Source organism: Lytechinus variegatus, chromosome 10 (genome assembly GCF_018143015.1).
Source record: "Lytechinus variegatus isolate NC3 chromosome 10, Lvar_3.0, whole genome shotgun sequence".
NCBI classification, from domain to species: domain Eukaryota; kingdom Metazoa; phylum Echinodermata; class Echinoidea; order Temnopleuroida; family Toxopneustidae; genus Lytechinus; species Lytechinus variegatus.
Window position 1 is genome coordinate 21535876 of NC_054749.1, and position 17077 is coordinate 21552952.

Here is a 17077-nt window from a genome sequence, read left to right on the forward strand (position 1 = left end):
CAAATCAACGCATGTTCCCTGATCGATGTTCCGGAAATGGTTGGTAAGGAAAGTTGAAACAGGAAGTCCAAACAACCTGCTCTCGGTCGCTATTATACAGGTAAAATTCGTATTCCAAACTTGAAACGTTTTTCCATTGTCAATATTTTCTTAAAAGTGGTTAAATCTGGCCAATTACTGAGAATGAAATGATAAATTATCAGTTCCGTCTTAGTTCTGACGATCAACGCCGAGTGATTTCACAACACTAAAATATGCAGTACAGTCCCATGTACTCATTTTCGTGTTAGAAATATGTTTGAAGTCACGTAGCGTCGATCTTTCTGGACCAAGAATGGACTGATATTTATCTTTTTAAAGTAATTCATTGACCAGATTTTACCACTTTTCAGAAAATAGGGACTTTCTAAAACACTCGTATTCTTTGGAATGTGAATTTTACCGGTATAATAACAGTTGAGTGGAGGTTGTTTGTCTACTATTTCGACATTCCCGATCAACACTTTCCAATTTGAGAAGCTGCGTTGGCAATGACATCGTAATCGATCATGATCATAGCTACATGAAATAATCGTGAAAAAAGTATTCTGATCTTTGTAATTCTGTTTCTGTCCTGATTCTCTCGTTATCAATATTTTTTTCTTTTGATTTTTTTTATTTTCATTTTAAAAATGAAAGTAGAAATGACTTTATTTTTTGTTAATTAAAACAAAAGAAAGTTCAACAATTATCTTAACTATTCTTTTTAGAAACAAAATTTATTATTAATACATGACGAGATTACTTGTTTGTAGGTCGGCGGTCTTTATTTTTTATGTGTTAAATTTAATTTGGCATTTATTGCCGAACCCCGAACCGAACCAAAGTTCGGAAAAAAATTGCCGAACCCTGCCGAACCGAACCGAACCCGAACATGCCGCCTGACTTGTAATTCTTGCAATTGAAAAAAAAATATTTACATCGTATAAAAATGTATTATCAAATATGGATGTTTTAATGTAAAAAAAAACAAAAACTTTTTCATTATTTCCATTTTTTTTGCTTTTCCTTCATCACTATCATCTCCATTTCCACCATGGTCTTCATCTTCATTTCTTCTTTCTTTCTAATTTCTCCTTTTTTTTTTTGTTGAGGGAGGATTCTAGTTATATAATGCATTGAAGTACCGGTATCTCCTTTTCTTTCATGATAAAATTTTTATAAGATATGTATTGGATACACTTAGATTTGAGTCAAATCTCAAGGAAGCAACAGAAATATGTTGACATTCAAGAGGTGAACAATATCTCTTTTAATCCTAGACTAAATGAATGTTTTTTTTTCTATTATAGGGCAATTCCATAAAGTATGTATGTTCGACCCCCTATTTTCTGTCTCTTATTTCTTGTTCTTTTGACAGTCTGTAATGCTCTCAAATGACCATTACTTTGTCAGTTTATGAAGTGAAGTAAAACTTGAAAAACATGGGAGTCTGACGTACAAAAAGGTTGACTGTTATATAGAATTGCCTTATTAATATTTACTGTGTTTTAATATATGTTTATTAATTAGTAACTCTCAGTTCCTCTTTGGAATAAAGCACTGAAAATAATTGCCTTATAAATAGAAGAGATGAGAAATTTCTGATTTTAAAAAAATCTCAACAGCTAAACACCAGGAAAGATGTCAAATTGAACTCTGCTAGCAATATTAATATGTTTCCTATTGAATTTCCGTTTTTTTAATATATTATAAATGTGCAGAAAATAGACATTCGACTAAGGTTTTAGTCCACAAGGAGGTAAATCCATGGAAATTGAAAACAAGAAAAATTCTTATTGATTGCTAGATTTGAAGAACGTGATAGCCTTATCATATATGATAAGAGAAAGGGATAATTAAAAAAAAACATTTAGTAATAACGTTATATCTACTTATTTGTAGATTTTGCTCCTTCTGAGATAATAATACTTGATGTAGTGATTTTGCCTTTTTGTTAGTAGGTTTGAACAAATAACTGATGGTTGATTGGTTGATTGATTTATGGATTAATTGATGATTTCACTGATTGAGCAGCATATTGATTGATTAAATGATTGGCTGAGTGACTAGTGGTGGACGGAGTGTTTAATTCATTAGGTAATTTATTGAGTGATTGGTTAAAACTAATTGAGTGATTTATTCATAGATCAATTTACAGAGAAAATTACTGATTATTTGATTGGTTGCAAACTTGTCAATGATTGACTTGTTGGATATGTGATTGATAGGTATTTATTTACTATTTGATCAGCTGATTAAATGAATGATTGATCAAGTGATTGATTGAGTTGTTTATAGATTGATAGACTGGTTTGGCTTACATATTCGACTCTGTCTACCGATTTACTACTTGATTGGTTGATCGATGAACTGATACTTTACTGTCATATTGTCTACTGATTTGTATTTGATACTAATGTGCTTTCCTTGATAAAATTGCACGGAGAGAAGTTACTTGCTTTTTCATTCAATAATCCCCAACTCAATTTCTTGTTTAAAAAAAATTAAGGTCGTACCTACTAGTATGGGAATAAACCACTGCCAAAATGCAGTGGTGGCACCGGGGGGGGGGGAGGGTTGGGCATGTTGGCATTCGTCCCCCTCCCCGTTGCCTCCAGAAAATTTTGAAAATTGAAAATATTGCGCCTCTGCATCTACCCTAAATTTTTTTTAGCCCCCCCCCCCCCCATCATGCGTATTACCATTTTCACGGTATTCCATTGACCAGTCCTCCCATTTCAGCATGGACCTTAAAAGCGGGGGTGCTGCGTGTATTATTTTCCATAGGCAGCACCCCACAAAATCAGATTCCCCCTGTATTTTTTTGAAAATATGTTATAATGTACATGATTATCACATCCGACAATCACAAATCATTTACTACTGTCTTTTTCATATTCCCATAATCAGACGTGGTCGCTCTCGATACGTGATGGTGATAACCATACACACTACTCGATAGCAGAGAGGGACATGGGTGTGACAGGGGGTGTGGTTTGGACTTGCAACTTCCAGGTTTTATGTCGAGTTTATGTCAAGTTTGCGCGCGCCCGACCGCCCGTGTTTTGTATAAACAATTACAAGTCAGAAATTATTTCAGTCTTTTTCGCCCTGCCCCACGGCCCTGGGAAACGGGGGTGCTGCGTGTGTTATTTTCCATAGGCAGCATCTCCTGGAAATCTGGTAGGTATGATAAATGACAGAAATGTAATGAAAATGAACGAAGTTTTGTAGACCCCCCCCACTTCAGAATTTTTCCGACACAATACTTGAAATAGTGTTTAAATCCACCATTTTCAGATCGGAATATCAAATATTTTCTGCTCGCGCTTCGCTCTCGCATTATTGATTTTTTATAATAAATGTATTTACAATGCCTAGATACTAGGTCTAAATCTAAACACCCGCACGCATATTATTCAGATACGCAGCTTGTTTTGGGGTACTCCGGGCTGAAAATATTTATATAAAATACATTTTATCAAAATAAACAATTTTATCAAGATCTGATAACAAATAGTTAAATGGCAAAAAGAAGCTGCTGAAAACTGCTTATCTAAAAAAAAGAGCCAATGGAGTACATTAGTCAAAAGGGGCCTAAGCTTTCGACCCTAGCAGAATCTTCGTCGGAGGCAAGATTCTGCTAGGATCGAAAGCTTATGCCCCTTTTGACTCTCTAACAAATAGTTTAGTTTAATTTTAAAGTTTGGCAATATTTTGTGAAAACGGTGATATGGACTTGCATGTCGTCATGAATATTTAATAGGTGGGTTGATGATGTCACATTCCCACTATCATTTTCTTATGTTATTACATGGAATCGAAATGGTGTCATATTTGCATACCAGTGTGAATGATAAATTATGTCTCCCTTATGATGAAATAAGTTGCAGCAAAGAATATCTAATGGACTAAATCAGTTGTCAATTCAATTGTTTTGGTTCTTGAATAAACCTAGTTTTATATAATAACATACAAAATAACAAGTGGGGATATAACATCAGTTTGCTCATTAAACATTTAAATATCAATGAAGACATGCCTAAAATTGTTTCACCGGAATAATGATAATTTTTAAAATGCAATAACTTAGATATTAAGAGTCTGATTTTTATCAAATCTTCATTCTTTTGTTCTCCTGATTTTTTCTTTATCTGTTCATATTACATTTCGTCTGGGGTACGTACATCTCTAAACGTGCTTAAATCATAAAGTCTCAGATAATAATATCAAAAAATAATTCTGCTCGCGCTTCGCGCTCACATTATTAATGTAGAGATCCAATTACCTATCTTCTTGATTTACAAAACATGAATAGATTGTCCCGTTTTTAGGTCTGAAATCTCATTTGTATGATTTTTTATTATTTTTCATTATTTTCTATTTTTCTCATTTTTTAATTTTTTTATTATTATTTTTTTATCTCATTTATATATATATATATATATATATTCCCATGATAATCATTGAGCGAATAAGGCTATATTAAATTCACCCCCATTTCATCAACTATTTTTTTCTTATCTCCCTCTTTTCCAAAGGTCCCTCCCCCGTCGATAACTTACACAGGGGGGGGGGGGGTAACTACGCATTTGTAGGACGGTTTGTTTTGATGATACTGCGGTGGGCCTAAAATTTACACTATTGACTGTTAACCTTGATCTTATCCCAAGACTCTCTTTCTTCTGCTCCATTCTTGTTAGGTCGTACATCTGTATTAGCTTGTGTATTATCTGCTCCGGCTTGAAGTGGCTGCTCTTCAAAAGTGGATGTATGTTGTTGATTCATTAAAGGAGGCCGAGGACTGATGTATCTATTGCAAATCCGCCCATTTCGAATAGTGGTGACTTTCAACCGTGGTTGCTTGTACTTGGGCATCTGAAATACCAAAGACAGAAAAGCGCACATATATACTTCAAATGATTTTGGTGGCCCTAACAAGTGGGGATATAACATCATCAGTTTGCTCATTATATATCAATGAAGACATGCCTAAAACTGTTTCACCGGAATAATGATAATTTTTAAAATGCAATAACTTAGATATTAAGTGTCTGATTTTGATCAAATCTTCATTCTTTTGTTCGCCTGATTTTTCTTCATCTGTTCATATTACATTTCGTCTGGGGTACGTACATCTCTAAACGTGCATGCTTAAATCATAAAGTCTCAGATAAGAATATCAAAAAATTTCTGCTCGCGCTTCGCGCTCACATTATTAATGTAGAGATCCAATTACCTATCATTTTCTTGATTTACAAAACATGAATAGATTGTCCCGTTTTTAGGTCTGAAATCTCATTTTTATTAAAGTATATATATATATTCCCATGATAATCATTTAGCGAATAAGGCTATATTAAATTCACCCCCATTTCATCACCTATTTTTTTCTTATCTCCCTCTTTTCCAAAGGTCCCTCCCTCGTCGATAACTTACACAGGGGGGGGGGGGACTATGCTACGCATTTGTAGGACGGTTTGTTTTGATGATACCGGTGGGCCTAAAATTTACACTATTGACTGTTAACCTTGATCTTATCCCAAGACTCTCTTTCTTCTGCTCCATTCTTGTTAGGTCGTACATCTGTATTAGCTTGTGTATTATCTGCTCCGGCTTGAAGTGGCTGCTCTTCAAAAGTGGATGTATGTTGTTGATTCATTAAAGGAGGCCGAGCACTGATGTATCTCTTGCAAATCCGCCCATTTCGAATAGTGGTGATTTTCAACCGCGGTTGCTTGTACTTGGGCATCTGAAATGCCAAAGACAGAAAAGCGCACATACTTCAAATGATTTTGGTGGCCCTATAACTGCATCATAAGTGAACCTTGGTACTAGCACTCATCCTATTTACAAGTTTATGATATTTTTGGTCTCCATATGGCCTGTATTCTGAAGACAGGATTAACCTTACCCACGGTCTAACTTTTTGCTAATTATAGAGGGCAAAAACGTGAAAATGCTGTTTATATTGCACCTCTCTTACGTTTTAAATTTTGTTTGTTGTTGCTTTTATAATGAAAAAAGAATACTTTAGAATACTTCTGTATCTTTCTCAGACAATTATTATAAACAATTTGAGTGCCAAATAAGTTAATAAATTAGATGTGTAGGGGAAGGCGGGGTAAGTTGAGCATAGGGGCAAACGGTTGAGCCACCATCCCCAGGCCAATAATGAATGAGTCAGGCATTGTTGTTGTGTCATGCGTGGATTGACCCATTACATAGACCATCACCGTGTTTTCAACTTTGAAACAAAAAGTACTTTTTAGAGGGAAAAATATAAATTTCAGCCAAAAAAAGTAAATAAGGATGTGAAATAGATCAGTGCTTTTTATCCGCAGACATCTTTAAATATAGTAAAGAAATAAAAACAATATTGTTAGACCAGGTATGGAATCTCATTCTTGTCATAGTCTTTTACATGATGGATGCATAAGAAATGTGTGGATGTGAAAATACTGCATCAAGTTCGAATTGGGGTAATTTGTGCCAGTCAACATGGGACAAGTTGAGCCATGGTAATTCTTATGGTATAATAAAAAAAACCTTAAAAAGCCATTGATATGTAGGCAGAAAGGAGCAAATTTACATGACAGTTTTTTTTTTACTTTTAGAAGATGTTATTTATAGAGAATTAGGTGAAGACTTTAAAAATGACATGCTGATTCTTCCCACATACATTTTGTACATAGTTTTTGTGGCTCAACTTACCCCAGAATGTGGCACAACTTACCGCACAGATGGGGCAAGTTGAGCCATCTGACATCCTTTTTTTTTAAAGGTCACAATGACTTTCAGTGTGGGGGTAGAAAGTTATATACATGTATATAGGTGAAAAATATTTCCCAAGAATCAAATTCAATTATTAGTCACATCAATTCCAACATGCAAAAAGTGTCGCGGCTTTATACCCCGCCTTCCCCGACTGTTATGGATTTATGCCCCAATTGGCTCATCACATAGTTAAACAACGACTTTAAAGGGATGATCCAGGTTGCAGATATTTATATCTCAATAAATAAAGTAAAATTGGCATAGTATTCATGCTGAAATTTTGATCAAAATCTGATAATCAATAACGAAGTTTTAGAGTTTTAAGTTTTTTTTTTATAAAGTACTAGGTATATGTTGTGTCATGAATATTCATGAGGTGGGCTGAGGAAACCTTGTACTATATTTTAATGCAGGTTTATTCAAAAAGTTTCTAGCAAGAACTAAAACAATTGGATTGAGAATGTGCATTTGTTATTTATTGCTGAAACATATTTCATCATTATCGAAACACACAATTTAAAAATATTTAAGGAAATTAAAGAATTATGTTTTCATGTTTAAACATCAGCACAATAAAGACATAGAATAGTTTCACCAACATTTGTAATTAAATTCTGATGAATTTTTCAGCATTTTGCTCTGTGAATTTTACTCTATATAAAAGCTTCAGCCCGGAGTATCCCTTTGAACCAGAGTATAGAATACGGGCCAATGTTTGGTGAAAACAAGATTGTCAATGTTTGCCATATTTCTCTTATTCTGTGGGATAAAAATGCTTAGCTCTAAAGTAAATTGATTTCTGGATACGCTTCACCATCTTTAATGCTAGCTGTTCCTTCCTCCCCCTTTCTTTACTTCTCTTCTTCTCCCCAGTCCTGTTTTTCTTCTCCTTTTTTTTTGGGGGGGGGGGGGGGTGGGGGCAAGGCCTTTCCAACCCCTGATCTGTTTTCTATCTTTAGTTTTATTCTTTAATTGTCTCTTTTTTGGCGGGGGACTAAGGCCTCCCCACCCCCCTCCATTTCTCTATCTATAATGTTCCGTCCCCCTTCAAAGTTTTAAAGTTCACCCTTCTCTATTTCCCGGCCGGCCCCGTTTCTGTAGGTCTCTCAATTTTTTTTTTTTTGGGGGGGGGCGGGGGGCAAGGCCCTTCGAGCCCTTGATCTGTTCTCTATTTTATTTCTGTTCTTATCCCCCTAGTTCCCGCTCCTTCAATTTCCTTAATTATTCTGCTTCGGCCTTTCCCTCCCAACGTGGGTAACGCAAATCACCATCAGAGCATGTAGCTTGCAGTACCATGTACCCCAGGCAATCACAAAGTTTAGTCAGTTCGTTAGACCCCCATATCAGGTTTAGGCACAACCCATCAAAACATAATTCCACCCCCCCCCCCCGTACGTATCCCCAAACATGCCGAAAGTCTAACCTTAGCTTTATTGTTAAGCTCCGCATAGTATAAAGGAACCACAAGGAACGGGAACGGACCCCAAAGTAATACTTACAGTTCAGTTCTCAAATAAAAGTACCACTGGCAGACAATGTAGGCCTACTTGCAAGAAAACTAGCAAACTTGTTCGTGTTGGTCTTGGACGAAATCAACGCATGTACTTGGGTTCCGTGAAATGGCGATGTTTACGAAAATGGCGATGTGCAACATGCCACTGGCGGGTATTTCAATAAAATTAATGGTGCCCAATATTTTATGTTCAATGAAAGTGTGATGCTATAAGAGATGTGGGACAATACTTTCCCATTCAGATTGTGATGTTTAGTAACTGTTTTGATTCAGAGAACCGGCCCTCTTCCGACCACATGAATTCTACTTTCATTGTATGATTCTTCAAATAACATTGTCGAAATCTAGTAAATACAATGTTAATTGAAACTGCAAAATGTACATCCGAGTATACCATTGAAGAATAAGTAAGATAATTTAGAGGCAACTTTTGAGTATGTTTGAGAGACAAATTGGCAATAATCTGATCATTTCGCCACGTGGAATACGACGCCCAGTGTTCAATGGCATTGTGATGCTATAACAGATATATGATAATACTTTCAAATTCGGATTGAGATGTTTTCCACTACATGATATATATCGGTTTTTCATTCAGAATAGCCTCTTCCGACCACCTATATATTCTCATTTCATTGCATGATTCTTCAAATAACATTGTCAAACTCTAGTAAATACAATGTTAATTGAAACTGCAAAATGTACATCCGAGTATACCATTGAAGAATAAGTAAGATAATTTAGAGGCAACTTTTGAGTATGATTGAGAGACAAATTGGCAGTAATTTGATCATTTCGCCACGTGGAGTATACGGCGCCCAGTGTTCCAATGGCATTGTGATGCTATAACCATAGAGCTATTAACATGCTATAACAGATATAATAATACTTTCAAATTCGGATTGTGATGTTTTCCACTATATGATATATCGGTTTTCATTCAGAATAGCCTCTTCCGACCACCTAAGTCCTTTCATTTGATTCCTCAAATAACATTGACGAACTCTATAAAAGAGTTAAATATAATCACAATATTAAGTTACTTGTAACAGCAAACTATACATCCGACACCATTTGAAGAAATTTCGAGCAACTGTTCAGTATGCATGAGAAACAAATTGGCACTAATTAATATGGACATGTCAACACGAATGATAATATGTCCAATGTCATGGGCAGTGTTATTTCATACATATGACATGTGTGATACTCTCTTCATATTTACATTGAGATTTTTTTCTCATATATCTCAATGCAGTATTGTCGACCTGTGCCATGTAAATGTCATGTGATATGAATTTCCGAAAAAAAAAGTTCTTTTCTCAAGTGATGCCGAAGTGATGCTGTGCTTTGGACATATCATCAGAATACGTTACATACCTTATTTTATGAGTATCTACCCCATGCTCCATTAAAAACAAATGAAGTTTATTGAATTTATTTCACTGTATGGAGTTGATCGCATATGACGTACGTCACGAATAAAAAACTTAGCCCTCTCATATACTTCACACACCAACTTTTACTTAACAAAATAGTATTATTATTAATAACGAAATGAATCAAAACAGGAAATGCAAGAACAATGAGAAAATTAATTAGGAGTATGTTAAAACAAACTCCAAACCTATCAGAATGTAACTACATATAAATAATGATACAAAGTAATCTTAATTATTCAAGTCATTGTAAATGATTGAGGAGGGTACTTATTCGAAAATATTTTTGCTTATATATAATTCCTCTTGAACGAGGTGAGGGTTTAGTGATTTCGTATAATTCTGAGAAAGAGAATTCCATGATTTGCTCCAGAATATTTAAAAAAAATTGCTTGAAAAGTTAGGTATATTGGGTTTGAGCTTGACTACATTTAAGGAGTCGACATTATTGATTGATTTTATTTCTGCATTCAAATCAGAGATATCTATGCAAGATAACATAAAGAAACTAAAAATACTCCTAGTTTAGGCATTGAAATTAAATGTTAACATAATTTTTCATTAAAAAAAGTTGATTACTGAATTTAAGGAATGCAGGAGACCGCCATCATGAGCGATTAAAGGGGTACTCCGGGATGAAAAAATATGATTGTAACAGATGAAGTAAAATCAGACAAACAAAGCAGTGAAAATTTCATCAAAATCGGAAAAGGAATAACAAAGTTATGAAATTTTAAAGCTTTGCATAATATCGCTGAAAGTTATATGCATGTCTTCATGAATATTGGATGAGCAAGCTAGTGATATCATATCAAAGTTTGTCCACCAAGAATGAAAAAAATTGGATTGACAACTGATCTAATGCATAATATATTCATTGCTGCAACTTATTTTGTCACAAGGGAGACATAATTATGTATACATGTATGATGAAAAAAAAGATATGAAATAATTATGATTTCATGTAATAACTCAAGAAAGGGGAAAGTGGGGACATGACATTATCAACCCACCTAATGAATATTCATGACGGTGTGTAAATAACTGTTTTCACAAAATATTGCTAAACTTTAAAATTCCATAACTTTGTTGTCATCCGATTTCGATGAATATTTCGGCGATTTGCTTGGGAGATTTTACTCTACTTATTTAGCTATAAATATTTCCAACCCAAAGAATACATTTAAGCTTGATAATGATGGTGGCCTCGTATTTAAACCATGTCTGTCATAAAACATTTCTATTTCAATCTTTACCCCGTCCCACTTGAAATAATTTTCCAATGTTTATATCACAGGCCAATGCCTCCACCTCACTTGCCTAGTTAACGCTAATAACATAAATAGTGTCAGGAGTTAACAGGACACGAGTTCAATTATGAAAATATTTGAGGAAGTTTGTATTTTAGAAATACTTGGGTGACGTGTGACATTATTTTGGGGCCATGGAAAATAATCAAAGAAGAGTCACACGGGCGGTCACTTTATTGGGGTCATATAGGAAATTTGCAATCTTTAAAGTTTTATTTTCATTATTAAGTTCGCTGTTAAAAAATATATATCTGTATTTTTACAGAAAATGCTGTTTATTTCTTTTCCTAGAAATATTTAACTGAGAGAAACAAAATATTCATTAGTCAGGACACATTTTATCTGTTTTAAATAAATATGTAGGGCTACTCTATGAAAACTCTGATTTTATTATTGCTTTCTAATTCATGGGGGGGACTGCAGTACTGTAAAAAGAAAATACACACATTTCATGGTGACTCTGTTACTATCAATTTTGCTGCAAAAATATAGATTTTTGTTACAGTATAAATAAAGTAGTCAAGAATAGTTAAATAAAAATGTTGTTTATTAAAGCTCATAGCTTTTAAAACCATTGAAACACACAAGTGCACATTCAATTTTTTGTCTCACCTGCGAAGCAGAGTGAGACTATAGGCGCCGCTTTTCCGACGGCGACGGCGGCGTCAACATCAAATCTTAACCTGAGGTTAAGTTTTTGAAATGATGTCATAACTTAGAAAGTATATGGACCTAGTTAATAAAACTTGGCCATAAGGTTAATCAAGTATTACTGAACATCCTATTAGAGTTTCATGTCACATGACCAAGGTCAAAGGTCATTTAGGGTCAATGAACTTAGACCATGTTGGAGGAATCAACATCGAAATCTTAACCTGAGGTTAAGTCTTTGAAATGTCATCATAACTTAGAAAATATATGGACCTAGTTCATGAAACTTGAACATAATAGTAATCAAGCATCACTGAACATTTTGTGCAAGTTTCAGGTCACATGATCAAGGTCAAAGGTCATTTAGGGTCAATGAACTTTGGCCGAATTGGGGATATCTGTTGAATTCCCATCATAACTTTGAAAGTTTATGGATCTGATTCATGAAACTTGGACATAATAGTAATCAAGCATCACTGAACATTTTGTGCAAGTTTCAGGTCTCATGATTAAGGTCAAAGGTCATTTAGGGTCAATGAACTTTGGCCGAATCGGGGGTATCTGTTGAATTACCATCATAACTTTGAAAGTTTATGGATCTGATTCATGAAACTTGTACATAAGAGTAATCAAGTATCACTGAACATCCTGTTCGAGTTTCAGTTCACGTGATCAAGGTCAAAGGTCATGAAAGGTCAATGAACTTTGGCCATGTTGGGGTTTTTTGTTGAATAACCATCATATCTCTGTAAGTTTATTGGTCTAGTTCATAAAAAGTGGACATAAGAGTAACCATGTATCACTGAACATCTTGTGCGAGTTAGAGTAGTATTCAAAGTCAGCACTGCTGCTATATTGAACCGCGTGATGCAGGTGAGACGGCCAGAGGCATTCCACTTGTTTTTTATTGTTTCCCCGTTTCACAGTTGTACGTATGATAAACATAACATTACAAGGTAGAAAATACGGAAAGACATAACATAATTATAGATTTAAGGAACACAAATTCAATAAATAATATTGCCTCAGATAACATCTGTATTCAAAAGTAAAACAATAAACAGCAAACATCAAGAAAGCTGGCCAGCTCATCCCTTAAACAAAAACCACATGAAATATCTCAGCAGTCTCTTCGACACATCACAAACAGTCTCAATTCTCCTTGATGTGGGCCATCCCCTCTGCAAGTACATCGGCAGTCTCTTGAGCTGAGGTGGTGATTGGTATGGGTGGAGTGTTCACCTCCTGCCTCTGGGCGTCCTGGAGAATCACCCCCTCGCTGACGGTGCTCATGTTGGTGTGTTGAATGGAGGAACAGTTCGGCATGCTTGACGTCATTAGTCTTTCGGTGGAGCTCCTTGGAGTGGATGATGTCTGGCTGACTGTGGGTCTCTGGACGTGCTGAGGCTGATGGTTAGGCTGAGACTGTTTCTGGAAGTCGAGAGGCTGCTGGAAGCCATGATGCAGAGACCGAGGCTGGAAATAATGTGGCTGCTGCTGCTGGTAGAAGGTGACTGTGGGTGAAAATGCTGATCCTGGATGTGGAGGAGCTGGAGGAAGGGGGTGGGAGATGGATCGCTGCATCTCGTGGAGGATGGCCGTCATTCTCTCCACTGTGAGCTGGTACTGGGTCTCAGGTAGTCGTAGGAGAGAGTGGGACATGTAAGTGATGAAGGGCTGCCTTGCATGGCTGATCTCCTGGGCTTGGACCAGTCTTTCCATGAGGGTGTTGGTGGCCTTCATAAAATCCCTCATCTCCAGCATCGCAGGGGAGTCTTCAGGCTCGGCTCTGCGTTCCTCGACATCCTGGGAAGGCTGGTGAGAGGTGCTGGCCGATGCCGAGGGCTGGGCTGCTGGAGGCAGGCTGGTTTCAGATTCCTGTGTGAGGGGTATGCTTCTAAGTGGCTGACCTTTCCTGGGCTTCACCTCCTTGCATAGGAAGGCGCAGTTCATCTTGATGAACAGTTCTCTGTCTGTCAAGTTCGCTACAGCCTGGCCAGACTTCTTGGAGAGAAGCTTAGTGTAGAGGTCCCGGACTGACTTCCACCATGTCCTGAGAGCTTCAGCTCCCTCCTCAATGTCCAGCTCTCTTGCCTTCCTGGTCCAAAGCTCCATCTTCTTTTTTGTATCCTTGTAGTCGGTGGCCCCCTTCCTCCACAAAAGTTCGTGCTCCCTGACCCACTCGAAGAGTTGCTCCTGAGTGTCATTGTCGAGTAGGAGGGCCTTGCGGCGAGACTTCTTGTGAGGCTGTTGTTGTTCATCGTCCCTCTCCAAGTGTGGGTGCTGAGAGTCAGAGCCTGAAAAATATAACAATAAAAAATATTTAAAATAATAAATGTATAAACACGATAAATGAGACATATATTACTTAGAACAATTTTTTTATTAATCTTTCATTGTATTCATCACATTATATTATAATTACCTTCAGCAGCAGCATGGCCCTCCTCATGTTGGTCATCACCAGGGAGTAGCACCTCATCGTCCGGCTGGTCCTGTGTCAGGGCCTCCTCGAGTTCGTCATCAGGGTCTGCAAAATATAACAAAGGAATAATAAATGAGGAATGTCAACTTGAAAGAAAGATTATGGTTATTTTTATTATTGTTATTATTATTGTTAAAAATTTCATGGGTGATTACCTTCGTCAGCAGCTGACCCTGCCTGGGATGGGGTAGAATTGACTGTGTCTGTGGTAGCAGTGACTGTGGCTTTGGTAGCAGTGGCTGTGGCTATGTTAGCAGTGGCTTCTGGTGTGGTCTGACTGGTCTCTGCAAAAAAAAGATAACAATGGCATAATAAATTTGAAATGTTGAAGGAAAATACAAACAGTATTTTTTCACAAATTTCTTGACACAACCAGTTGGCCATATATATTTACCTGATTGGTTCAGCTGCCTGCTTAGTAAAGATCTTTTTGAAGGCTACTGCCTTTATTTCTCCAGCCTTCCTCTTCCTTTGTGCACGTGGCATGATGAACTTCAAGTATATAGAAATTGACTTCAATCAAAAATCTATCAGAACGTCTCGAACCGATCTCTTGAGCTCTGTATAGTTAAAAGCAGTATGCCGCATAACCAATTTTACACTATGGACATGACGAACAAAGAAGCAGTAAATCTATTCAGCTAGTCATTATACCCTTCACAATTGCACTACTTAAAAAAAAAAACATCCATTCATTGTTAATAATAGCAATGAAGGGATGTACTTTTGTCTACCAGAGTAATTGTGGCGAGTACAATGAGTAGCTGCATAAATAGTACACTCTCTTTGTCATCATGACCATAGTGTTATACCCTGTCGAGCCGATGCCCGCATGCGCAGAACTCCACTCTATCAACGCTCGAGTCACCGCTAAACCAACGCTCGCCACCGTTAAACCAACGCTACGCTGGCTTCAGCGGTGCACCGCTAAGGCAACGCCCAGGTTTTCAATTTTTTCCCCAAATTTTGTGAGCGAGCATTGTCGAAATTCTAGATCGCTATCTATCATCACTACGTGCAATTCAGTGCAAAAGGTCATCGCCACATAATACCCTCCTCCGCGCATACAGTCGAAAGATTGATAAACAAATACTGACAACAGATTACCCTGGAAATAACAAAGGTATGAAATTAAGATATATTCCCTATTTCTAAATATTTGGGGGAATTTGTCCAAATTTTTTAATTATGCCGGGTTGAATACTAGTGCCCATACGGTATTATTTATGCAGCTACTCATTGCACTCGCCACAATTACTCTGGTAGACAAAAGTACACCCCTTCATGGCTATTACCAGTATGAACGCATCGTTCCAGCAATCCTGTGTCCGTACGAAAAACGCTTACAACTGCTCCACAAAAGTTTGTGAACCGCTTAATCACCGGGCGGGCAACGCTGGTGAAGCAGCGCTGGTCCAGCGTTCAAGATTTCTGCATTGGCCTAGCGGACCCAAGCATTCACGAACTTTCGTCTAGTGGTGCCAAACTTAGACTGGGCGTTGTTAGAGCGGTAGTCATCTTTGCAGGAGCGGAAAATTGCCCGCTCCTCACCGCTCGCAATATTTTGAGCAGCTCAAAACTTTCGGAACAGTAGGAGGGACCATCAGCGTTGCCTTAACGGAGGCCAACTTTGGTTAAACGGTGGTGAACGGTAGCGAGCGGTGATAATTTTTTCTCTCCGCTCCAACAACGCTCGGGCAGTGTGACCAGGCCTTTAAGTCTACCGGTAATTAAATTAAACTTCAGTCCCCCATTCATACACAGTCAGTGTCACACTCGGCACTCGCACCATCATTCATCATTTGTCAGGTCTGACCACACGCAAGTGTCAGAGCTACCAAGTCTCATGCATTATGCGTGAGACTCGAGCATTTTGGACTCCTGTTCATCCCCTTAAATCTCTGTCTCACGCAACTATCACAGCCTATCCCCATATACATTGTACACAATGTCTGTGATCTCACTCAGATTCACAGAAAATCTCACGCATAGCTGGTCTTTGCACTTGGCATCTCTGAAGTGTAACTTAGAGTTAGACCAAAAGCTTCATTCTCTGTATTTTGGTTGTTCCGCTGAACTGCGTAGGCTCACTCACATGGTGAATGGGGATTACAGTAAAATGTCACAAATTGTTGAATAAATCCCCAGAAACGACGGTTATTCCTGTCTAATGAGTAATGCAAGAGTACCTCGGAAGTTCATGCAGGCTCACTCCACTTCACTACCGCTACACTATACGCTTCACCTACCCGAGTAGGTGTAACCCAGGGAGCGCCGGGCCGCGACGCCGGGCCGCGGCCCGGCGCTCCCTGGGTTAGGGTAGGTGAAGCAGGCGTAGTGTACCGGTAGCGGTAGTGAAGTGGGGTAGAGCCTGCACGAACTTCGCCCGAGGTAATGCAAGTGCAAATCTGGACTACACGGTCGACCTAATACAGTTTAAACTCACCCTTGAAAGTGTGTGTTAACTCCTCCATCCCCCATTCCAGCAGCCTTTGCTTCACGAAATCATCCATCGAAAATCCAGATATGTATGAGATAGCAAGCTTGGCCACAACTACGGCAGCAGTGTATACGCACGATCGGCTATAAGCGGCGACCGGCGCGCTTGTTCCCTGCGCGCATTAGTAAAACCCGTCAAACGTAACTATCTCCATGGAGCAAATTAACTAGAAATTGACTGATTTTCAAGTTAGGAAATCTTGTTAATTATGATTATTTGACTAGACTGTTTTTAGAGTGTATACTATAGATAGTGATTATAGCTCGGTGACGTTAAACCAGTCGACCCCACGGAAACCGTACCCCCGTCCGATCATATCCCGGCGCAACGAGCAGCGCGCCCTCTTTAGAGTACTAGGGACATTTATCTTTTCATTTTCTG

The 17077-nt window shown here is 37.8% G+C and overlaps 2 protein-coding genes across 3 annotated transcripts; both read right to left on the reverse strand.

Moving 5' to 3' along the window:
* Nucleotides 1-4526: 4526 nt before the first annotated feature.
* Nucleotides 4527-10370, reverse strand: LOC121422953. Of its 2 annotated transcripts, XR_005971214.1 has the most exons (3): nt 8298-10370; nt 5552-5773; nt 4527-4899 (listed from the first exon to the last, which is right to left on the reverse strand). XR_005971214.1 is itself a non-coding variant. In XM_041618195.1 (2 exons), exons 1-2 carry the CDS (start codon nt 5801-5803, stop codon nt 4663-4665), a joined length of 489 nt encoding a protein of 162 aa, XP_041474129.1. In that variant the 5' UTR covers nt 5804-5957; the 3' UTR covers nt 4527-4662. The 2 variants fall into 2 exon arrangements, 1 of the variants encoding a protein (XP_041474129.1); XM_041618195.1 differs by lacking the exon at nt 8298-10370 and having other exon boundaries at nt 5552-5957.
* Nucleotides 10371-12550: 2180 nt separating this feature from the next.
* Nucleotides 12551-17002, reverse strand: LOC121423264. Its single transcript, XM_041618592.1, has 4 exons — nt 16643-17002; nt 14352-14480; nt 14137-14241; nt 12551-14008 (listed from the first exon to the last, which is right to left on the reverse strand). The coding sequence occupies exons 1-4, from the start codon at nt 16707-16709 to the stop codon at nt 12864-12866; spliced, it is 1446 nt and encodes a 481-aa protein (XP_041474526.1). The 5' UTR covers nt 16710-17002; the 3' UTR covers nt 12551-12863.
* Nucleotides 17003-17077: the final 75 nt, after the last annotated feature.